At 27.7% G+C, this 26,571-nt stretch overlaps 1 protein-coding gene, 1 long non-coding RNA gene and 1 other non-coding gene across 4 annotated transcripts; all 3 read left to right on the top strand.

Moving 5' to 3' along the window:
• The first annotated feature begins 4,334 nt into the window (after positions 1-4,334).
• Positions 4,335-8,703, top strand: LOC106358796 (transcription factor bHLH68). Of its 2 annotated transcripts, XM_048781586.1 has the most exons (8): positions 4,337-4,815; positions 5,079-5,460; positions 5,775-5,855; positions 6,394-6,459; positions 6,686-6,751; positions 7,199-7,258; positions 7,407-7,451; positions 8,156-8,703. In XM_048781586.1, exons 1-8 carry the CDS (start codon positions 4,505-4,507, stop codon positions 8,351-8,353), a joined length of 1,209 nt encoding a protein of 402 aa, XP_048637543.1. In that variant the 5' UTR covers positions 4,337-4,504; the 3' UTR covers positions 8,354-8,703. The 2 variants fall into 2 exon arrangements, with proteins under 2 accessions (XP_048637547.1, XP_048637543.1); XM_048781590.1 differs by lacking the exon at positions 7,407-7,451 and having other exon boundaries at positions 4,335-4,815.
• Positions 8,704-14,822: 6,119 nt separating this feature from the next.
• Positions 14,823-15,942, top strand: LOC106374405. The gene is made up of 4 exons (XR_001274933.2): positions 14,823-15,072; positions 15,348-15,498; positions 15,585-15,648; positions 15,726-15,942. It is a non-coding gene; the product is annotated as an uncharacterized LOC106374405 (long non-coding RNA).
• Positions 15,943-16,895: 953 nt separating this feature from the next.
• On the top strand, positions 16,896-17,003 carry LOC125579431. The gene has a single exon (XR_007317466.1). It is a non-coding gene; the product is annotated as a U6 spliceosomal RNA (small nuclear RNA).
• Positions 17,004-26,571: the final 9,568 nt, after the last annotated feature.

Raw genomic sequence — 26,571 nt, 5'->3', positions numbered from 1 at the left:
TATGGGATGAAACAATCATTCCGTTTCATTCCTGCAATTATATTCTTCTACGTTTCTTTCATATTCGTTCATTTTGTTTCCAAAATGGTTACCAGTCGGACTCAAATACGATTACAGAAAAAAAACACAGACCATCGTAGCTGTATGTACACTTATATAATAAAATATAATAAAATACATTTTGTAAAACAAACACACATAACCTCAAAATGTAATTATATAAAATTAATTAATACGTTAAATAATAAAAGTATACAAAGTATTTGATTCCAACTAAATAGCATAAGCTAGCGTTATAGTTTGGTTCTTCAGCGTCGACTTTGACTTCTTTGCTTTTTTTCAAACGCGAATTTTACGATTACAAGTGAAGCTTCTCTATAGATCTTTTCTCTACTTAGTCACATTTATTTTTTGGCATATTTTAGTTAATTTTGTTTATCAGCTCACCGTGGAAGATCTCTCGGTTATAACCGACTTAATATATTAGGCCTTTAATTTTAATAAACATTTGGTATTAAAAAAGCTAATTTTGAATGATCTATTCATTAAATCAAATACATTGAAAATATAATAATCATATAGTAATTTTTTGGAAAATCTATTCAAATTTGTAAATTGTTGTTGTTACAACGCTTATTTGTTTTACATTTTATCATTCATTATAAAATTATTTCTTGTTTGATAGTTACTGATTTCTTTCATACACTATATATATATATATTTCACGTTGAATTTATTCCACGATAGATATCAGTAGGGATGAGTGTTCGGATATCCATTCTGGTTCGATTCAGGTTTATTCGAGTTTTGATTTTTCGGAGTCAAAGATTTCAACTCCATTGGGATATTTCTAAATTTTGGTACGGGTTCGGTTCGGATATTTGCGGATTCGTATCTGGTTCGAATAACCCATTTAAATTATTTTTAAATTTTAAAAATTCATTACATACTTTGTATTTCTTAAAATCTATAGACCAAATAATATATTACATATAAATTTGAATAACGAATGTCAAAATACCTAAACTTAACATATAAATTAGTTTGGTGTGAATTTTTGGATAGAAAATCAATAGATATTTTAAGTATTTTTCGTGTTTTGAATATATTTTAGCTATTTTAAACATTTAATTTGGACTATTTATATATATTTTCAAGTATTTTAGACAATTTAAAAATATCTTATATATATTTTGGATGTTTTTAGTATACATTAAACTAAAAATAATCAATATATTTAAGTATATAAATCTATTTCGGTTACATTCAGATACTCGAAATACTTCGGTTCGGATCAGATTTAGTTTCACTTTTTTAGATACCAAAATTTTAAATCCATTCAGATATTTAGTCAATTATTTAAATACATTAAACCCTTAAAAGAATATTATATTTTAGTTAATTAAATACATCTAAAAAAATTAATACAAGATCATATACAAACACAGTTACTCACTAATACAACGTATTTAATTAACTAAAATAACAAACGTTGCAAAACCATGTATGAGGTGTGATCATATACAAACAAACTTACTAATTAATATAAGATCAAACAATATTATATTTTTAGTTATTTGTCTTAGGATCTTTTGTAATTTATAATTTATACTTTTGAATGTTAATTAAGAAAATTCAATTCTAACGAACAAGTACTAAAAATATTTTTGTTTCTAACTATTATTTTTGAAATATTTGTTTTTGGTTTTAAACTCTATGTTTAATGGCCTAAAGTGTTTTTACCCATAATGAATAATTATTTTAAATTATATATTAAATTTGTTATTCTAAAATTAACTAAAGTTCTAGGTTTGATTTTCTAAAAATAATTTTGTTAAAATCCGTTTTAGATATGCTCTTTAAATTTTAAAAAAATTTAAAAGTATTAAATGCTATGTTTTCTGAATACAAATATCATCATTCACTTATGATATCATGACCGGCGGCTAAAGTAATTATTATCTAACGAATAATATATATTGTATGATTCAAATCTCCGGTTTTTTTAAATCATAATTTTTTAAAAAATTTATATTTTTAATTATAAAATTCTAAAATCTATGAAACAAAAAAAAATGAGGATTGCTAAAATCTCTTAACTCTTAACATTTATATTTATAGGTTAGATGAGAGTTAGTGAAAACATTGGCCAGAATGTTTTACTTCTGATATATCCAATATAAGATGAGACATACAAAAAAGTGTTGTCTTTGATTTTGTTATGATTATTAATAAATTTTAGGGCCATACCCTGCTAGAAAATAATAGATTGTTTTTGCCAAAAATAAAAATGATTATAAATTTTGGTAATTGATGAGAAAAAATATATAATGAATGTAGTGTGTAAAAGACTCTCTAAATTATTTAGAAAGAAATTCTATTTTTTCTTCAAATTTAATACCACTTTTCAATGTTACTTTTAAATGATGACTATTTTCCTAAATACCCTAAATTTGTGATTATAAGATTAAACTAACTCTATTAAATCATTTATAAATTTTTAATAATCATTTATAAAACTTTATAAACCCAATCCCACTTCTTAAAGATTAAACCATAAACAATAACGATTAAACCATAAATTCAAATGTTAAAGTATTTTTATAAATGGTAGCTTGTTTCAAACAATTTAACTTTATTTAATGTTCTCAAGTTATTTTATGCAGTAAAGAGTATACTATATTAATAAATACCTACATGAATGAGCATTAAATTTATTATATTAATGTTTTTTAACATATAAACAATAGTTTTGACTTTTATTAATATGTGTAAAATAATCATATCCACATTTGCAAAAATCAGAAATGGAACTACAAAGTAGTTTCAAAAGAATTAAGGCAATAACAATCATACATATTTTGATGAAATACTTTGTAATGTATTGATATTCAGTTTAAACCTTTTTAGTATGTAAATAATAACTTATCATTATGGCTTCCATTGATGACATGTAAAGAATAACTTATCATTATGGCTTCGATTGGTGATATTGAGTTACAATATAAATTATAATTTGTTGTAATTTACAGTAAAAATTATGTGATAGAAACTGTAGATTTATGTAGTGAGTTTAATGTATAAATTACAGTATGTATAATTTTATAAAATAATTTTAGATATCAATAATAATAACATTTAATATATTTGATAAAATAAATTAAATATATAAATTAAAATTTAAGAAAATATATTAATTTGAGATATACTATGACAATATGTATATATTTTTGACATTGATATATATATATATTATGTATTTACAAAGAATTTATGTATGTCAATTTTTAGTTACTAAGCAGAATTAACAATTAAAACTTATATAAATAATTTAAATAAAAATAAGAATGCTTATAAAATATTTGACTAAGTAATTAGTAACTATACAAATTGTTTTAAAAAACGATTTATTAACTAATGGAAAGTGACATGAAATAGTGGTGTAGTGTATTAAAAAATTAAAATTAATAAAAATCAAAACAAACCGTAACTTAACTAACATAATGCAAAGCAAATACTAACTCAACTTTTAATATATAAAATTTTGTTTGATGTTGAATTATGATTTGATTTATCCAATTTACTAAAGGGCTAACTCAAAATTGTAACTCAAACATAACACATTCTAATTCAAGCATTAACTCAAAAAATTAAAAGTAATTCATAATTGGTGACATTTATGAATTACGCTCCTAACTCAAATTCAATCAAATTTAACTCATGTTTGCGGTGACATTTATGAATTATGCTCCTAACTCAAATTCAATCAAATTTAACTCTCATTCAGTAAAACTGTTAGGTCGGCTAGTACAAATTTAAAACCGTCGTATTGGCCCAGAATACAATCATTGCAAGTTTAGAACTCACTGATTAATCTAAACCGTTAGATCAAAGAAGCAACCCTACTAATTGGAAAATAAGATCAAGAATGATTAAATCTGGAAAGAGGATGTTAAATTTTCCATTCGATGAAAAAGGCAGATACATAGTAGACCATAGATGCAAGACACTTGTGATATATCCAAAAGAAAAATATATACTATATATATTTGAAAATTTTAGACACCGTATATAAAATATTCGAATAATCTTCCTCGATTTAAAATCTTATTTGCTTGTTTTCTCAACTCATGTATTGATTTAAATAACAAAAGTAGCTACCACCTTTCTCTGCCCCACTTTAAGATAAAGCTAAAGCATGGGAAAAAAGTAAATATATGATATTCAATAAAATATATATTTAATGAAAATAAAATTAAAGGAACAAAAAAAGTGAGGAAAAAGACAAAACTAAATACAATTAAAAAACTTCAAACAAAAATTAACATCACATGTTAACAAATGAGAGAGAAATATAAGTTAGTTTTTTTCCTTTCTCTTTCTCTTCTCCAAGAAAACTAAAACTACTTAAGCTAAAGAATCAAACACTTCTCAAAGTTTCTCCAAAGCCCTTGATTAGTAAACAGAAAAAAGAGATCTAGAGAGACAGTAGAGAGAGAAGGTGATGAACAGAGGTGTGTTGGAGAGTTCGCCGGTTCAACAGTTGATGGCGCCTGGAAACCCTAATTGGTGGAACGTAAGCGGCAGCATGAGGCCACCACAACCGTTGATGGGTCATCAGCATGGGCCGTTGCCGCCACAAATGGCCCCTAACAATTATGTCCGACCACAAATGATGCCGACTCTCTTGCCGCCCTTCATGCCATACCCGGCAACTTCTTCTTCGCCGTCTTTGCCTAATAACCCTAATCTCTCCTCTTGGCTCGAAAGCAATGATCTCCCTCCTGAGTCTTGGAGCCTTAGCCAACTTCTTTTGTAACTCTCATCTCTCTCTCCCCTCCATATATAGAGATATTCCGAAACGAAAATATTCTCTCTAAGCACATGATCTTGAGTTCATCACCTAATCAACTTCATGACTTTGTTTTGTCATGTGTTGTAACCTAATCTTGACTTCTTTAATATATTTATAATTTATCAGTTTCCATGAAACCCAAACTTTGCTTTGTTTGTGTGTTTCTCGTATCTTCAGTATCAAATACGCAAATCTAATACGTGTATCTTATTTGTGACCTAAGGGGTGGATTGATGATGGGAGAGGACGAGAGATTGGAGATGATGAAGCATCATAATCATCATGTTGAACAGCAGCACCATAATTTTCAAGGGAAGATGGGATTAGAGAACTGGGAAGAACAAGTGCTAAGCCACCAACAAGCTTCCATGGGGGTTGATGACATCAAACAAGAGAGCAACATTAACAACAGCAATGGCTACCTCACACCTTCTCCAAACTCACCTCCTAACAAGTCTTGTGTTTCAACCATAACCACAACAAGTCTAAATAGCAACGATGATAACAACAACAACAACAACAATAGTATGTTGGATTTCTCGAGCATTCACAACGGTCTTAATTTGTCCGAGGGTAAACACATTCCTCCGGATCGTTCCTCTGAGGTAATTATTTTTCTACATCTCTGATAATTTGATAGAATACAAGTTTTTTATTTATTTTTAAATGCTAAAAGGTAAAATTAAGAGATAACAGAGAGAAAAATCCGAAACAAGATCTAATTAATATACATATAAACACATCAACTACTCTGAAAAAGTGAAATCTAAAAAGATCAATTAAGAAAACAGGACAAACCATGTCTTATTTTAAGGTTTGGATTAAATTCAATAATCAACCATAATAGGTTTCCAATGAATATTTTTGATTAATGGCTAATTGATCTTTATTTTGTTTGTTATCTATGTATGCGATGAAGTGTAACAGCTTAGAGATTGGTGGGTCTACTAATAAAAAGCCAAGGCTTCAGCCTTCTCCTTCGTCACAATCGACCCTCAAGGTAGCTAAATTGATTATATCAACGAAACTTTAGTTTACCTATAGAACTTCTCATATAAAAACTCTCCCTGACATCATACTAACAAAACAAAGACACAAACACAAAGGAGAACAGAAGAAGCAAACAAAACAGAATGGGCACAGAATAAGCTGTGTGATTTTTGTGTTTCGTAACTCTTTTGTTCTTTCTTGTTTTGTCTTCTTCTCCCTTCTTCATTATTCCTTTTTCTTTTTTGGGGAAAATCAAACTTTAAACTCCTCAATATTCCTTAGATATTATATAGTTTAGATTTCAATTTTACTGTACTGTTTTAAAGTATAGTCATGGAAACTCGTATATGAATTAGAATCCGATGATGCAATTGTTAGCTATATGACAAACAGACTGAACCCTTCTAACTTATAAAGCAAGCACGTTTTCTATATGCATAGTAACTAGTAAAAAAATATAACGGCACATGCATATATATATATATATATATATATATAAAGCTTTTATTTATGTTTGTGCTATTAATTAATTTTAGTGATAATTAAAGGTGAGAAAAGAGAAACTCGGAGGCCGGATCGCAGCGCTTCATCAGCTAGTATCTCCTTTTGGAAAGGTAAATATTGAAGATAATTTTATATTACACTGATCTTATTCTTATCAATTCAACTTTGAAAAATTAAAAGAAAAAAGATGACAAAAAAAACATTAAAAGAAAAACTTAATTTGTAACATTATGCTTAACATCTACATCTACAAATATTAGCATTAATATTGAAGATAATTTTAAACCTTTTATAATCTAAATCATTCTTCTTTCTTTTTTTACCCATCTTTTGCAGACTGACACAGCTTCTGTCCTGTCAGAAGCTATTGGATACATTAGATTCCTTCAGAGTCAAATTGAGGTGCGACTCGTCTTTTCCAGACTCTCAATATTCTCATTTTTCCTTTCAATAGAAGAAAGATAATGCTACTTGTTATAGTAATCAAAGTTAACTGAAACATAAATTATATCACTAATTATTTTGGTATTAAGTCTCTGAGTCTCCATTTCGTGATTAGTGGGAATCCATCTCAGTATGATATCACTGGATTAACATATTTGATCCAAAAAACATATATTTAGTATAAAACATTATATATGCAATGATGGACGAAAATTATTTCATTGATTTAAAATGATGACGAAAGAGACACTTGTAAAACAATAATAAAAGAGAGGGTAGATATATAAAGATAGTATTCGACCAAAAAAAAAGATGGTAAAAAGTTTTGTTCTCTCCATGTTAAGTAATCTTTGATTGATGTGATTATATATAAAGTATTATGTTTCTTTCTTGAAACTGTTGCAGGCTCTGAGTCATCCATACTTTGGTACGACTGCCTCGGGGAATATGAGGCACCAACAACTTGTAAGCACCAAATTTCCATTTATACATATACTGCATAAGACGCACATATATCCTGATATTCATACACATCATCATACTATAGTTTATACTAATGTACTTACGTACTCATATATACAAATTTCTGTCAACTATGGTATTTTATACATAGCTGCAAGGAGACAGAAATTGCTTATTTCCTGAGGACCCCGGTCAGGTATACTTCCAGTTTTATACGTCTGCGTTATATATAGAGCAATAGTTTAAACAATATACTTTTTATTGGATCAGTTGAATCCAAATCTAAAAATGTGGACAGCTTTAGTTTCCAACATATATCCCTTTTCCTTTTTACTGTTTTCTTCAAAGATAAAGTTTTAATATTAAAAGATGCAATCGCCAGCCTTTTTCACCCTCCTCCCTTACATTATTGATTATAATAACCAAAGAAAGCTTGTTAAAACCAACAAAGCCACTGCATTTATTTAAATATCAACTTTTCTCCTTATTTGTGTTCTCCATCAAAGTACATTTCAAATTCTTTGGGCGGTCTTGTATTAATTATATGCTCTTAAAACTATTTATTATATGCCTTCCTCTAAAGAAAACCCAATGAAATTATATATACAAAAGGTATACCTTACGTACCTCTTTCTTTTCCATTCTACATGTTGATTCATATTTTGCAAATTTTAAGTAGTACAATTGGCTAAGAATTATATTTTTCATAAAAACACAATATCTTATAAGAAAATTAATTGTTGTCATTTTATATTTCGTATCTAGTAAGTACAATATATGTAGTAAAACTAAACACATTTTTACCTCGTTATATATGTGACAGATCAATATGTGTTATTTTGCTATTAGTCAATGCAACAAAACATACCAATTGTTTCTTATTTTATTATATGGTTTTAGCTCCTGAATGATCAGTGCATGAAGAGACAAGAAGCATCGTTTTCGTCTACGGAAACTCAAAATGCAAATGAAGAACCTAAGAAAGATTTGAGAAGTCGAGGTTTATGTCTTGTTCCAATCTCCTGCACACTCCAAGTTGGGAGTGACAACGGCGCCGACTACTGGGCTCCAGCACTCGGCTCTGCCGGTTTCCATTGAGCCAGACAAAGTACGCCACGTGAAATTCCAACCTTAGAGAAAATGATATAACATCATGAGCAGTCAGTCTACTGAGAAACCAACAAAGTGAGTTTCCAAGGCTGATTGCTCATGATGGTATACAAAGTACTTCGTCTAATACTTTGCTAGAGAATTTCCGTTTGGCGTTTGACGAATATGCGTTTATTGTTACATCACTTTTGTTATCAGATGCTCAAGCACTAGTATGTCTCCGTGCTTTAAGAAATTGTTATTTCATTCACCGGTTAATTGTAATTTGTTGTTAAGTACTTATTTAATTACTTCCACGTGGTTTGTATCGTTATTATTGCTGTTATGAGTTTACATCATGTCTACTGTGTGTTAAGATACAACATAACACACAAAAATAAATATTAAAAAAAAAACAATTTGCTTTAACATATAGAAGATGCTATGAGGTCCCCTTCATTTCGCCTTTTAAAAAAATTCAATTTGATTTAATATATTTTAACCAAAAGAAGTAGATAAAATATCTATCTAAAATTATAGTTATAAATATATACATATTCATTCTTAAATATAAACTTAAAAAAATTAATTATTTATATTAATTAGTTATCTATGTTAATTTTTACTTTTAATTACATTTAAACTTAAATTAAAATATTGTAAAACAAAAAGTAAATTTAAATTAATAAGATATTTATTTTAAAATAGATTTTAGTTTAAAATTATATATATATAAATATAACGAATTAATTATTAAACAATTAATAATTAATTTTATTTATTATTTATGATAATTATTGTGTTTACTCCATCACTAGAAGATGATCAGTAGATCATTAACAAAAAAAAAGATGAAATTTATTAATACTCTTTATTTAGACGAATAACGAATTACTTCTTCTCTTTATTGTGAAGCTCATCAAAGAACTTTTTAGAATAACTCTCAAAAAATTTCTTGAAAGGCGAACATCTACTCAAGGCCAGACCTGAATAGAAGTCTATCAAGTATATGTTTAGGCTCGACAAAAATATTTATGTTTTGGGGCCAATAATAAACATAAACAAATGTAGCTCTACTAGTAACATTGTTCTAAATGTAGAATTGAACCCGGGTTCAAATCTCCTGAGACTCATCTTTTAATACTGTCACTGTTTTTAAGAAACAAAAAGACCAAAAACATATTTTTTGCTTGCGGACCAATATTTTTCAGACATGGCCCTGCATCTGTTCCAGTACCAAATGCAACCATTAATGGTTTACCAGCATCGGAAACTCTAGGTGAAGCACCGCTTCTGCCGCAGTACCTGCAGGGTTCATTGCTACAATATCTTTGGTATTCTTAACATCCATGTTTAAATTGGAACTGATGGCTACTTGGTTAATGTGAAACTAGTGAAGTAGACCGGTGGGATGAGGAATTGGGTATTTATACACAAAATTGTGGCTCGGTCATTATTTTGTGTTGTTACAATCTACTCTCTCTTTTTCAAAAAGATGTATGTTTTAAGTTTTTTTTTGCTTATTAAGAAAATATATCAGATTTTAGTTATCAATACATTACTTTCCGTTATTAACTATTCTCCATAATTTTAACCAATAAAATTTTAATAAACACAATTGTGTTTTTTTTTAAGTTTATAATTTAAAATTAATTTATGCTAACATGTATCTTTTTGAAATAATTTTTTTCTCTAAAATATGAATTTTTTTTTAGAATATATTGAGTATTAAAAATGGTCAAATTTTGCATGGAATAAGATTACCGATGTTATATCTCCATGTAAAATTGGTAACAATTTTCTCGTAAACGTGCAATGATTAGTAACTAAATTAATTAGACTACAACTAACCAAGACTTGTTTTGATTTCGACTAGGATTGTAGTTTAAGAGTTTTCGCACACTTTAAAAATAAAGTTAGAATACCAAAATAACTTTATTTTAACACATGATTTATAAAAAGAAAAATTGCTGTATGTATTAATTGTCTTAACTAAGGGGAAATTACATGTTTACCACTTTCATGGTACCACTTTTCATTTTTACCATCATTAATGAGACATTTTCAAAAATACCTTCTTCATTAAGTGACAAAAGACTTTTATGTCCTTGTTATTTATATATATAATAAATCATTATTTAAATAAAATAAAAATAAAAAATAAAAAAAATAAAAAATAAATAAAAAATAAATAAAAAATAAATAAAATAATAAAATAATAAAAAAATAAAAAAAATGTAATTTTTTTTTTTATGTTTTCGAATTATACTTTTTCAAATACGAACTTTTTTATAAAAAAAAAAGTTTTTAATATTTTTTTTCGAATTTGTTTTTTCAAATTTTTTTTTGAAAAACGAAAATTATGTTTGAAACTATTTTTACAAAATTTTTTATATATTTTTTAAGTATTTATATATTTATTAGAATCATAAATTTCACATTCTAAAAACCCTACCCCACCCCACCCCTCAACTCTAAACCCTAAGTCTAGATTAGTTAACCCTAAGGGTATAATTGTATTTTACCATTCATTAAAAATGAGGGTAAAAGTGGTTAGTGCAAACATGAAAAGTGGTACTATAAATGTGGTATTTGTGGCAATTTCTCCTTAACTAATATGGAAAAAAATAAGTACATTGGAAACACAAAATTACAATATTTATAAAACAAATAAAAATTCAAAATTTACTACTCCCTCTGTTCCTTTCAAAAAACTTAATTGTACTTAATGAATTTTTATTGATTTAAAATTATAGAACAAAGATAAACACAAAAAATTAGCAAATTTAATGTGTTTTATTAAAATGTGTGAAAAAACTAAAATATTTAACATTAAAAAACAGAGGGAGTACTTAAACTATATTGAAAAAGCCACATTTATTGAATAAGCCCAGTATAAGAGAGCCCATCGCTTGAACCCCAACATCATAACTTATTATTGGCCTTTTCAGACCAAAAACCTTGTGTAGGATCACTTTTGCACAAAACTTCCAAAAACAAAATTAGATGAAAAAAAAGTAAGAACACAAACTTTGATGATATTTTTGGGAAACTAATCAAACATTATTTAGGTGACCAAAATTAATATTTAGGTGACCAAAATTTACTGGTATCCTTGAGGCTCGCATGTTCTATTATTTTTGTGTAGGCTTCCTCAACTTAGTTTCTTTTTTTTTTAACGGGCCACTATGGAGTACCGGGTAGTTCCACTGGTTTGGGCAATATCATGGACTATCTCAAAATAAGATTTATTTAGTTTTTTTTTTCTTAATTTATTCCAAATATTACAACTTGGTGATAAACAAATTTAATAATATATGTGTATTATATATCATTGTGTTTCCTATCTTAGTAGCATCTTAAGAAGACAAATTGGTCTAATGTATCATTTTTAGTTTTTAACTATGTTAGCACATCGGTACTTATTTTGGGCCAGCCCACAATATTGCAAGTTCCTTTGATCAAGAACGAACTGGTACAATGTTAGTCATCAGTCAATTGGAAACAAATTAGATAATAAAGTTATTAATGTAAATTCACAGGCCCCATTGTTACGGAAAAAGACCGTCAGACTTATTGATAGGTTGACACTATATACATCTTGAAGATGCTATTCAAATATATTATTTGGCGTCTTATAAATCTTAAATTTCACATATTAATCTGCTTCAAAAGGAATAAGAAAATATATTCTTTTTACTTTTTATAGCATTTCCAAAAAAGAACTCTATTTTGAAGTTTCCAAAACTCTATATTTGAAGTTTAAAGGTTTTCTTCTCCAAAAGCAAAACTTCAAACTCAACTTCAAAACTATTTGTATTTTATAATATGGTCCTTATATTTGTCATAACTAATTTGAATTCACAAAACTTTTGTAAATAACTAGCACATATATAAACATATTACAAGAATATTAATTAATAAAATATTATATTAAAATATAAAATTTTAAATAAAATAACTTAATTAATATTAAACTTCAAGCAAAATACCACATTATTCCATAAAGTGATTTTCGTAATGCATATATGATATATTAGTGCATTTTGAAGTAAAAATGGCTCCCCTTTTTTTAATTTGTAGATTAAAGATAAAAATTATTGAAATCAGTGACATTAATACTTGTAAATACATTAGATTAGAACAAGACAGTAAAAGAGAAACATAAAATATTGCTAAAAGACTAACTTTTATCGATGATATTAATACTCGTGAATATATTCAATATGAACAAGAAAGAATTGTACGAAAAGACATCATCAACAACAACAACAACAACCATCTTCAGTTACACAAACAAAAATTGGACAATATTTGAAAATTTTGAAGGTTCCGGATTAAACTTACCTGACTATTAGTGTCGTCGTAATATTTAAATTTGTATAATAGTTATGTTTTCAATATTTGTATACTTTTGTATACTTTTGTTATCTAAATCTAGTTTTAAATATTTTAAATCTTATTTTAAAGTTTTATTTATTTTTTGTGTAAACTTAAATTTTGTAAACAAAACTTAAAATATTTATGAGATATGATTTTTATAAGGATTAAACAATAAACAAGAAAATATTTATGAATCATAAATGTGATGTGTAATTGTAGGAGCCAAAATGCAAATAAAAATATGAAACTTCAAATTTGAAGTTTTGAGTAGTGAAACTTCAAATATAGAGTTTCACAGCTCAAATTTGAAGTTTTGAAGTTTATTTTTGGAAAGCAAAAAAACTTTATATTTGAAATTATAGAGTGTTTTTTGGAGATCCTCTTAGAAAGGCAATAAACAATATTGTATTGTTATATGACTCCGTGTGGGGAGCTAAACCAACAATTTCAGCATCATTAGATTCTCCATTATCTCATTATTAAAAATCTAACTAATCTAAATTATGGAGTTGTAATATGCCCTACAAGTCAACTCTCAGTAACAATTATGACCATTTAATTATTATAATTGGATAGTAGTAATAGTCTTTATTTGTCAGATCCTAATGAACATAGCTAATAATTATTTTCAGTTCACCAGTGGTCCCAAATCAATTGACAAATGTTGTTTTGATTTGATTAACCTTTGATTAAGGTATAAGATCGTTCGATGAACTTAGATACTCAAGATATCATATAGTAATAATATTTATATACTATTTAAAAGCATGCATCATTACATGACGGAAAAACAAATATTATTACGCCCACAAATCTGCTTTTGACCGAAATCTAGGCGGGCAGACGAAATCACGGGAGCGCATGTCTTGATTATTGCTACATGTTCGATATATTACGACAACGCAAAGACGCATTTGTCAACAGTAACACATAACAACACCGAATCGAAACCATGCTGTATTATTATATTCCGCTTTGGATTCCAGTCCAATTGTTATATGCTAATGTCGAAATGATTTTTTTGGACACAAATATAGTTTTTCGTTATGTATATATATAATGTAACTATGTATACAATATACATAATCAGTTATATGTAAAAGTGTCCAGCATTAATTTTCGAATAACAATTAAGGAGACTAGTTTATATAGACCCCTCCAAATCCTATGCAAATCTCATTTTCATCATTAATAGTATCGAATCTTTGTATCAAGATGTTTGATGTAATTAATTACATTATTATTATTCTTTATAATGTCAAAAACAAATTAGTACTATATACAATCTATATGTGGTCTGTATTATTTTTCTATTAAAGTTTAACCTGTGTATTCCTTGGATGGAAAACAATAACGAAATGAGGTTAAGATCCGCGTTTTGCGCGGGATAAACATTTTATATATAAACTATATTAGGAAATAATAAAATGATAAATATATATTGAAATATTGAGAAATCGGTAATATTACGTATATAATTAAATTGGCTTGCACATATAAATAAAAAAATCACTCTTATTTATTAACAATCATTTTATGGTAAATAAATAAAAAGTTCAATTTTATCCATTCTATATTATATAATTAAATTTAAATGATATTAACATATATATAAAATATATTTTTACTAAAGCTGTTTATTAAATGAAGTTTTTAATCATATGTTTTATGATTATTGTCATCTTATAACAAAAATGTAAACCATTAATAAACTTTTTAATTCGAGATGTCTAATAGTTTAAGTAATTTATAATTATTTTTAATTGAATGAGGATTTCAAAATTAAAATATTAGTTAAGTTCTCAATATTGTTTTTTGATGACCCTGGTATCCGGAGGCTCGAGAGGATCCGATTAGCGCCAATAGCGCTGGGAATTTGGTTCTTTGCCCGCGGGACCCGGCCCATTTGACCCGCTGCGGGGCGGGTGCGGGCCCAAACAAATTTGGGTTTTTAAAGTTGCGGGTCAGGCGGATCGGGTTAGAAAATAGCGGGGCGGGCGCGGGTTCTAATAATTTTGGTAGCGGGTTAGCGGGCACCCGCATATGCTAAGAAACATGTTGTTTTGGTTTAAAAGTTGTGTCGTTTTTGCGCTGTAGGTTGTTAGTGTGTGTTGTGTTTTAGTTATAGGTTGTAACTGTGTGTTGTTTTCAATTTTTTGGGCAATAAAATTAAATCTGAAAGCCCTAATTGACTTCAGTCTCAATTCTCTGCCGAACCCTAATCGAATCTCACTCTCTGCAGATCGTCAATTCTCATTCCGAGTCTCGACTTCTCAGTTCTCAGCCTATCTCTGTGTCTCTAGACTCGACTCTCTGTTGATGTCTCTCTCTCGGTCAAGGACAAGGTATATGTCTATCTCTGTCGATCTCTCAACTATATGTATGTGTCTCTGTCTCTCACGATATCTATCTCTCTCGACTCTCTGTCTCTGTCTCTCTCGATCGCTGTCTCTCTCGACTCACTGTTTTTGTCTCTCTCGACTCACTGTTTTTGTCTCTCTCCCTCTCGACACTGTCTCTGTCTCTTATATCTCTGTGTCTCTCGATCTCTGTCTTCTTTACACTCTGTTTCTCTTGTTGTTGAGTTTTCGTCTTCCTGTTGTATTTTTGTTCTGAACAGGTACTAAAATTTATTCAGACCAACAAGATGGAGCTGATGGTGGAATAGCCACAGCATAGTGTTGGGAGTGAGGGGTCGAGCTTTCCACATAAAATTTTAGAGGATTCAAGTCAGACAAAAACTGTCTTCTCCCACGAACAATATGACAATGGTAATTTTAGTTGATTCATAGTTTAGTATTTTTATTGTACAGAAACGGAGACTTCATTCATGAAATATTTTGCTGGTTTTGGACAGAAACAGAGGTTGCTGAATCAATAAGTGTATATTTTCCCTGCGTTTTTGACGTTTGCATAGACGTGTAAGTGATCAATTATTAGTCATTTGCCTTCATTCCATTTATTTGCTGATCATATACTGAACTATTTTATCATTTAGGCAACTGATCAACTTGAGGTCGTGGCAAGAACAAGAAGGAAGACCTCTACGTAATTTGTTTTTAAGTTTGATTTCAGTTTGGACAAGAACTTATTTTTCTGTGTTGTTTGTTGTTCTTTAGAACTTAAGATTATTGCGTGGTGTTTATTGAAACTTAAATTCATATATGTTGTTTAAACTTAAGACTTCTATTATGTTTATCAGTCATTTTTTGTGATTTTGACAAAAAAAATTTTTTTGATTTGGGCGGGTTACCCGCTTGACCCGCTTAATTAATGCGGGGCGGGTGCGGATATCTTGTACAACTCTCAGTGGGTCATGCGGGTAATTTTTTTTTTGAATATTTGACTCATACCCGCTGCGGGCCGGGTCGGGCGGGGCGGATCCGACCCGCTTCCCAGGACTAAGCGCCAATGACCGTTCTCAATATTGGTTCAACGCAAATATCAATATATAGTTTGTATTTAATATGATATGTAGTTTAATTAAATAATATATATATATATTAATATAAACACTTATTAAATAAAACTTCTTACTCAAGTGGTTTATAACTATTTATATCTATATTATAACAAAAATAATTATACTATTGATATCAAAAATTTGTTTGAGACTTTTAACAGTTTAGTAATTTATACTCGTTTTTTAAAATTCAAACTACAACATATACAAAAAAATCTAATTTTTTATTATATGGTTAATCCAATTGTGTAATATATTTTAATAACAAAGATTTAAACAAAAATGATTGAGTGTATACAAATTGTTAGCAAATCTTTGTTATGAAAATCATTAATTGCTATATATATTTTAATACATTAGGTAATTCCGTATCTTTTTTAAAGGAAACAATGAAGAATAACTTTTAATACTAATAACTGATTTTATGATAAGTTTAATGAAAACTATAGTTTATATTTAGATGGACCAACTTACTTTTTTAAGGACTCTCAAAAAACATTCTCACAATGACACGTGTCATGCTTCTAATGTTGTAATGCTTCTCTTTTAATATATAGGAGATATCTAACTAGAATTCCAAAGTAGATTCGTTTCACGTCAAACGAAAAAGAGGATTTCATTATTGATACAGTTTTGTCAAGGGTTTTTAGTAATTAAATCTCTCAAATAAAGATGAATCATAAAAAATTCTCAACTAAAAATTCGGTGAAATTCTTTCGCATACATCCGATAAAATTGGAACGATACAAAGAAGATTATTATGGCCTTTGCGCAAGGATAGTATGCACAAATAAAAAAATGGTCTAAATTTATCCGGAGTTGCTAGCTCAAATGGTAAAGCCTTCTTCCCAAAGGGTAGAGGTGCCAGGTTCTAGCCTCAGCAGCAGCCGGGAGGGGGAGGGGATTAAACAACCGGCTCTTGTCCCTGGCTTAAAGAGATTCTGGACTTAGGCCTAGAACTTTTTGAATTCAAAAAAAAAAATCTATCAAATAAACTATTAACTCTAATTTTGTTAAATTATGTTACCCTCTGTCTAAAAATCCGTGACGGATGATGATATACGTTAACGGTTTATAAATTGAGGATTTATAATGTTGAAAACTTAGTTGATGAATTTTTTTACGATTCAAAAATAGTTGAGAGTTTTTATCACTAAAAGTCATTAAATATTTTAAATCTTTATTATCATTTATATATTGTTTTAGATTGATTTATAAGCCTTTAAAACGCATTTATAAATTTTAATACATTACTTTATAACCTATTTATAAAGCTTCATAAATATTTTAATATTTTTACATATGATTAAGAACGTTTCACAATGATTTTATAAGTTTTTGCAATAATAAATTAATGTATTAAAATTTATAAATGAGTTTTAAAGGCTTATATATCAATCTAAAATAATATATAAATGATAATAAAGATTTTAAAACATTTAGTGACTTTTAATGTTAAAATCTCTCAACTATTTTTGAATCGTAAAAAAACCTCTCAACTAAGTTTTCAACATTATAAACAGTTAACGTATGTCACCCTCCGTCACGGTTTTTTAGACGGAAGATAACAAACGTTAACGGAATTAAAGTTGAGGTTTATTTCACATAATTTTTAGTTAAGGATTTTTTTTTACAATTCATCTTTAGTTGATGAGTTTAATTACTAAAAACCCTTTTCAACATGTTTTTTTATTCGCCTTACAATACTATGTAAACTTTTTTATACAGTATGTTTTATCGGTTGATTCGATATCTAATATAAATGCACTAAACGCTATAGTAGACTGTCTGAAACAAAGCTAGAATATTTGTTAACGAATGTTAAAAAGTAATCGAATTGTATTATTTGACTATCAAATTTAATATCTGAGCCAAAACATAAGTCAAGACTTTCTCAATAACCGTTATTTTGTTTTAACGGAGGTTTAAAGTATGGAGGCGTGTTTAAAAGTATAATACATACAATATTCCATGGCTATAAAAAGAACTTGATTATGACCGGCGCGTATACGCGGGATTATTTATATTTATAATTATATTTTAAAATTAAATTAGTCTTATGATTCGTTGATGTTTCAAAAATATTAGCTTCATCCATATTGTATTTTTTTTTTTGCTTTCTGTGGGGTTCCAGTTTGGTTGTGGATTTTAGTTTTCAGTTTAGGAAATATAGTAGTTTAGTTATTTATGAATTTGAGTTTGGTTTAGCTTGGGTTTTATTATTTTGGTTTGGTTCCAATAATAATGTTACGAACCCAATAAAATTTCAATTTTAGTTAAGGCGTGTGAATAGGGAATTGGAAGTTTTGGTTTTGATTCTTATTTAGGTAGCAATATTTTTAGTTTCATTTTCAGATTATTATTTTTTGTTATTGAATATATATATTTTTTAATTTGTTCAGAGAATCGGTATATCTCAAGATTATATATTAAATCAGAAAATATTATACTAATTTTGTAACTTTATGTGATAAAAGTAAGTTGTATATTTATCATTTTGAAATAGTAGATATTTTTAGTGTAAATAGAGATATCTAGCTATATTTTGGTAATATGTCGCTATATATATTGGTGGTTGTTAAAATTAATAATTTATTTTTAATATGTTTATGGGAAGAATACATCTCATAATCATTTGATTATGAGAAAATAATCGTTTGATTCAAAATATAATGTAAAATTTGATCTGTATTGTGCATTTGCATTATATAATTTTTTTAATCCGTTACATCTAAAACTGGTTATGTTTTTAAAGATTTCTAACTGGTTTTGGTTGCTTATATCGCTATTTGATTTTTAAAAATATATAGTATGTAACTTTATTAATTGATAAGTTTATGGTTGTTTGTGAACCTCTTATATATATATACCTCTTGTATATATATTATAATTTAAATTCTATATTTAATTTAATTTATTATCAGTTATTAATACATATCAATATATTTTTAAAATATTTTTTACACTAAATTTATAATTTAGAATAATAAAATAAATAACCCCATCAAATTATGAAAATAAATATTTCTATACAGAAATTAAAAGCTACATGTGTTATTCTTTTTATTATTCAGATTCAATAGATTTCGTTTATGTGTAGTTCAATTACTTTAATATTGTCCAAGGAGGCAAAGACGTTTTGACATAAAATGCACCTATGAAGCGAAAGATTTATAATATACGGAACCATATCTTCAGCTATATGCATTGTTCATTCGTCGGAATGTTGTTCTTCTCAGCTTCATCCTCCGCTCAGTCCCTAAAAGAAAGAAAGAAGAATCAAACTTGTAAATTTCCTCAAGAGCAGATCTATCTAAGATTGGTTTGTTAGCTTATTGATATAAAAAATTTGTGTTTAACTAATCAAAGTAAGTGGCCTATATTGTCAAAAGTCATGCGCTCCACACACTCCTTCGTTTTTGCTTGACAAAGAAAGAAAAAGCTTGTAAGATGATATTATGATAAAGCGTTTATTTCAACTTCAAGCTCATTTTGCAACCGGGTTATGTGTTGGTTCTCATCTTCCACTTGCATTTGAAATCTATCAAAAATCTCTTTCTCACACGACATTTATGTCTTGTTATTCACAAAGATCTGATATTGTTCCTCTAGATCATTTCGTTACTTTGCAAGAGAATCCATTTATGTTTTAGTGGACATGCGTTCTTTCTCCAGTGCATGAGTATCCCTTCTTTCTCAAAAACTTGAAGCCTTGTGAGCTCCAACTTTGCCGCTTCAACCAACTTTACTACTGCATCTACTTATTCTTATTCTTGTAAAATCTCATTTTCAAAGCTAGCATTGATATCTTTATGAACTGAGAAAAAAACGTGTTATGGTCAGAAACCACATTTTCAACCATAGTCTATACTTAATTGCTTCACAATCTTCATCAATTGCAAGAGACACCTGTTTGGGTTTTTGCTTTATACGTCTGGAACAATCTGGTACAAAAAGCAGAGATATAGACAGACTTTAAATCCTCTTTCAATGTTTATCTGGAACAATCTGATACGCCCTCCAGGGGCACATTCCTTTCAAATACAGAACTTGGTTGGGAAACGTTAACGATATGATTGCTTAAGAAGCTAGAATATTTCCAGCAGATAAATCTTTTGTGTTCATGTTATCAATGTCAGGAAAACCAAAGAGTTGGTAGTAGTGTCAAGAAATATAGAGCTAGGATCACTATATTCTCGGAAAGTTAATGCTGAGATGAGCTCAGCGCATTGGTGAGGTAAAAGGTTATCAAATTTGTTTGAAGGTGGCTAGTCTTTCAGCTTCAGAATCTCAGGCCACAAGTTAACGCTCTTCTTTTGGTGTATCCTTCAAAGAAGTCTCGAGTTTTGATCTTCAGTTTTCAACCATACATATTTTAGTCCAATGCTAAGTGAATACTACCACCCTAATCTTTAGTAATAATCAGTTGCCCAGAAAGAAGAAAAATTACCACGATAGTGAAATCATAACCCATTGCACCCAGAATCTTTTTCTCACCACTGATTGAGATCCCAGAAACAGCTACTTGGTGTTCATAACAACACATATTTTTGCATCAGCAAATTTTTCCATTCAAAATTTGAAATTAATATGTTATAATTACGAAAAGCAGAGATATAGACAGACCTTGAATTCTCTTTCAATGGGTTTCGTCACATCTTTGTCTCCTACTCTAATTGGATTAGTGAAGAATGAAATATACTATAAATAAAAAAATAGATACATCTTGAACAATGAATGTTTAATTAGGTTAAACACAGTACCTATAGTGTAAATATAACAAACTTGTGTTTTAATGTAAGTGACGTGTGTTTAATGAAATGATATGAATATATTTAAAACTTAAATGATAATATGAAGTGTGTTTTTATATTTAGTCACAACATATTCAATAAGTCTAAATTTAAAACATGTCATGTTAAATTTTAAATAGGATTCTATTTTAATAGATTAGATAATCTATTCTATTAAAACAACAATACGACCTATTGATATAGGTGTGATCTAACTATTTTAATATAATTATTAAAACTTTTTATTAACATTTAAGAGAAATATTAAACAAAAAAAATACAAATACAACTAAGAAAACAAATATAAAAATTAAATTTCTAAAAAATGTAAAACAAAAAAATACCCGCCCTTAAAATGGACTGGTCAAAATCTAGTAAATAAATAAAACAAAAGAGAATACAGTTTACATGCTTTCTCGTCTATAGACCGAAGAGGACGTACGATTCCCACTAAACCACTGTCTAAAGGAAAACAAAAGTTAAGACGAAATCCATCGCCAGGTAGGTAGGACCGACGTAATATCTTGTGACTGAATCATCGCTCTACTACGTTGATCAATGGAGATATTCTTATAACTGAATTAATGAGTCAAACTCATTGTTGATTCATCTTTGAAGAAATAAGAAAATTCCAAAAGGACGTAAATTTAGGCCTTGTTTTCACACTTTGTTGATTGTCTGTTTCAAATACTGAGTGTAAACTTGCATTCAAGTTTAACGGTTTTGATTCCCTATTCAGATGGCAACGTTTTAAATCGACACAACGCTAAAATATGCTAAAGAATCTATGTTTACATGAGGAAGCATATTATATAGTCTCAACTATATACTAGATAGTTTGAACTCATATTTTCTGGTTAGGACCATTTCACATAACTTCTTTTGTAGCTATCAAGAAGAAAGATAACCAAAGTCTTTTTAAAACCACTAATGAAGTTATAAAACTAATAGTATCGAATTACAATTATATGTGGTCAATGAAGGGTTAGAAAAAATATTCGTAAACTTTAATTCGATTTGTTTTCTGTTTCGATTCGAATTGAAAAGTCTATAATATTTAACTCTACGAAATAAAACAAATACTGATATGTAATATCCATGAAAAACAAAAACAAAAACATAAATACTAATATTTTTAAAACTAAATATTTAATCTGATCCGTTATATATTAAATGCATATATAAATCATAATTATCATATTTTATGTAAGTTTGAAGTATTTTATTTATTATTTTAATTATTATAACTTTAAATACAATAACTTTTTGTAATAAAATATTATTATTTACATTAGTTTTTAATTTTTAATTTTATAATTTTTATTTATATATATATCAAACTGAATATTCTGTTAAATATATTTAAAATAAGATATTCGACTAACCGTGAAAAAGATTGGATAATCAATTATTATGGCGAAACGTATCGAATCAAGAATACCTCAAAAGTTCGGATATTCGATGTGTTTCCATCCTAATCAATGATACATTGCAAAATAAGCTTGACACATGTGCATATTAGTCTCACGTGCCACAGAGTCAACGGTCATTAGCCTAAGTAAATCAGCACAACTAACACAAAGTTGTATCTAATTAGGTGCGGTCCTCACGCAAAGATTGTACGTTTCTAAATCAATTAGTACTGTTGAAGAATTAATTGACTTTGCAGCAAAGTTAATCAAAGTTAATCAATTCCTTATATATTAAAAAAAAATATATTACAACATTTTATATGACACGTATCATCACTAAATAGTCTTAAAATCTCTAGAAAAATATGTTGGTCCACTAGATATATATATATATATATTTATTTATTAAACTAACCATAAATTAATTAACAATTATATTCTAACTCGCACGGATGCGCGGATATTATTGTCATCTTTACTACAAATATAAATTAATAATAATGTAACTGATTTTATTATTAAAAATAATGTTATATACAAATAGGTGAAATTATTTTTGTTACAATACTTTAAACCTTCATCACTATATAGTTTTCATAATCTATATTTTAAAATTTCATATGTTCTACTATTTTTATATTTTTATAACAACATTTTCTATTTGAAATAAAATATGGGATTTCAAAATATTGTGTATATATTTAGATGCAAAAACTTATGTAAATATGTTTACAATAAATATATAATATATAGATATACCGACGGTTATGTAAACCAAATATATTTGTCAAATAAATGTATTTACTATTTAAATATATAATATTTACCAAACTATTGTTAAGATCTTGGTCACAAAATCTACGATGTAGGAGAATAATATCTTTCCATTTTCTTAAATATTAAGTAATATATATTAGGTTTCTAGTGAATTGGTCTAACAATATTTTTATAGTAGATAAAAATAGGATTATATTTTAATAGATTAGATATATAATTAATATTTTTTATTATTTTCTTAAATAAAATGTACAGAATTACCAAAAGTGAATAGAATATATATTTGACAATTAATAATTTTAATAATAAAGAATTGATAACAATTTACATATCCTTAATTTTGTTCAAGGTTATATTATTAAAATAAATTAAATAATCATATTAACCATACAATTAAAATTTAAATTTTTTTGTATATGTTATATTTTTGAATTTTTAAAAATGACTACAAATTACAAAAACTGTTAAAAGTCTCACATTAAAAAAATTTATGATCAATCATTTGAAAATTTTGAAATTTAGAACTTAATATTTTAATTCGTTGAATTTTCAAGAAATATTAAAATATTAAAACTACCACACTAAAAGTTTTGTTATTAATGTTTTAATTTTTTGTTAAAAACACAAATGATCATAAAATCATATGATTAGGAGTTTCATTTCATAGATAGTCATATTAAAAATATACTAATATTTATGTTAATATTATTTAAATTTAATTACATTTAATACAACATAGAAAAAAATTTAATGTATATACCACAAAATGATTGTAAATAAACAAAAGTGTATTTTTTTAATTTATGAATTAGTGTCAATTTAATTATATATGTAACAGTTAATAGTTTTTCAATTATTCTATATATATTTATTAATTTATTTTATAAATATAAAAATGTTAAAAAATAATATATATGTAAAATAGTCATTTTGTGCGCGCAAGACCGAAATGTAAACCGAAATGAATAGAGGAATTCTATTTAGAAATTAATGTTTGCGAAAAGCTTGATACGTGATACCTGAGACCGAAATGAATAGAGGAATGTGGGGCACACGTGTAAGATCCGAACGTGTGTGTGTTCCACTTCTTTTAAGTTTCTCTTTTTCCCTCTCAAAATGCTTCTATTTATGGAATCATATGATATGTACTATTTTAATATCAAAATGTCTATATATATATGGTGGCCAAAGAAAAAGACTGTGTATATATTTTCCAATATCATATATACATTTGTGTCAGTGCCCTCATGTGTACATGTATGATTCAATTTGAAGATCAAATCTAGATCGAAAATACCAAGGTTATATATTTTTTTGTTAGAATGGCGTGATATATATAGTTATTTAGAAAATGTCAAGCGTTTCAGTCAATCATATTCATAATAAAATGAGCTTGAGCTTGGCCTTAGAGTTATTTATTATATTTGGTTTTGAATTACAATAATTGATATCCAACACCAATGCTTCCCATGTGCGTAAAATTTGCGTTTGGCTTAGCAGAAACCCAAATAATATGGTTCTGAGCATCAACTAATAAAACTCGTGGAAACACACAAAACTTGGTAGAGCTTACGTTTTTTATATAGATAAAAAACTATTATAGTTCATAATACAATTGCAAATTGCAAATTCGTGTAAAATATAATGATGTTTTTGATGGTTGGATTGGATTCGTGTGGACGATGAGCTGTGGGTACAGTAGGAAGTAGCTGGCTACTTACGTGTATTAACAATCCTTGATATCTTTTTCACTTTATGTAAATTAACCCATTCATCACGTGTTTTATGACTCGATATTGTTCATCTTTCCTACCAAGGTGTACCACTTTTTCATGTTATATTGAAATCGTAATGTACCCACTTTCTTTGTAAATAACAACAAAGACTAATTGTTGTCAAAACAAACTATAGACTAAAATGAGATGTAAAAGTAATTAGTAAGGATGTGCGCATCTGATAAATATCGATTCCAACTGTTGTTTACTAAAGTATCGTAACTAAACACAACGTTCAAAACAATGAATGAATCTGTAAATTTGTATGTTACATTATTGTAGTTATTTTATTTGACAATGATAGGATACCTAGCAAAGTGAGGTTTTTGTAACTAAAATAACCTTTATTTTATATTTTAAAAGAATACTACTTAACTAAAATAGGAAAACCTTAATAAAACGATTAATTTGACTAAAATTTCCGAAAATAAATTGTTACTTTGATTATTTGGATGACTATGTAACCGATGGTTTTGAGCTTTAGTAAAGGTAAACTTAATATACATTAGTTTCTCTCTTAAAGTGTTCATATATGTGAATCAGCAATCACCAGATGGATGCTCTTCTTTTTTTTGAAACACTATTCATATAGCTTAATATTAGATTGCCATTTTTTAATTAGGTTGCTTTCTGTATAAAAGCATAGTATCTAGTAGACTAGTACAAATATTTTTGATTAAAATACACACGCCTATATATGTATATATGCATAATTTTATATAGAAAAGCGAATTGTGCGACCAACCAAACACATGTAGTTAGATGCTGGTACTTTTCAAAAGTACAGTTCATTAACTGATCTGTCAAGTTTCAACTGAAAATTATACTGTTAAATAATAATCAACTCGTTATTAATTAAAGAACTTGGAATATTTTACGTTCCCTTATGATTATTCCTTTGCCAACCCTTATATTCTTCAATATTAAGTTATTTCTACCTTTTTCAAATCTGTCTTTCTTTTCCAGATATGGAAAACTTTTGTTTGAATGGTTGAGACCAAAATTGGTGGTGTTAAGTCTGTGTCATTGTCTAATATCATTTTAGTATTATATCACCTACCGAACTAATTATTCATTAATTTTTTCTAGTAGTTACTAGTATTTAGTTGCTATAAAATACTCAAGATTCTTACCCTCTCATGCAGGTATTGATTTTATCAAGATATAGAGCTCGTAAAATTTCTAGATATGGCTATATCGAAAACGGAATGTTTCTGCAACATCAACTTATATTTTCGTCACATTTTGTTCGCCTCGTGAGATTTAATCAGTTTGAACAACTGGTTTATGAGTTTGAGGACAACTTCTTATAACACAAAGAAAACAACCAAACAACTTCTTATAACACAAAGAAAACAACCAATTATATTGAAAATATAGTATATATATGGTAAATAAATTACAGTCTAGTTGTGCCATCAACCATACATCGAGGTCTTGTCTCTTGTTCTTTAAATCTCTTAAGAAAAAAAAATCATTTACTTGACAAAAAGAGTATAAAGAATCAAGTTCCGTTGGCTTCATCTTGTTGATGGAAGATAATTCTTTGTGCATGCTTGATCACCTAAGAATTCACATGGTAGATGCAGATTTTGGTTTAGCATGGGTTATACTTATATATTAA

Source organism: Brassica napus, chromosome A1 (genome assembly GCF_020379485.1).
Source record: "Brassica napus cultivar Da-Ae chromosome A1, Da-Ae, whole genome shotgun sequence".
NCBI lineage: Eukaryota > Viridiplantae > Streptophyta > Magnoliopsida > Brassicales > Brassicaceae > Brassica > Brassica napus.
This window is presented reverse-complemented; position numbering and strand designations above follow the sequence as displayed.

Excerpts from the sequence above, each read along its gene's own strand:
- LOC106358796 (XM_048781586.1), top strand. The coding sequence starts at position 4,505 with ATGAACAGAGGTGTGTTGGAGAGTTCGCCGGTTCAACAGTTGATGGCG. Across the intron at positions 5,856-6,393 it reads CGTCACAATCGACCCTCAAG|GTGAGAAAAGAGAAACTCGG; the intron begins GTAGCTAAATTG and ends TGATAATTAAAG. Across the intron at positions 7,259-7,406 it reads ATATGAGGCACCAACAACTT|CTGCAAGGAGACAGAAATTG; the intron begins GTAAGCACCAAA and ends TTTTATACATAG.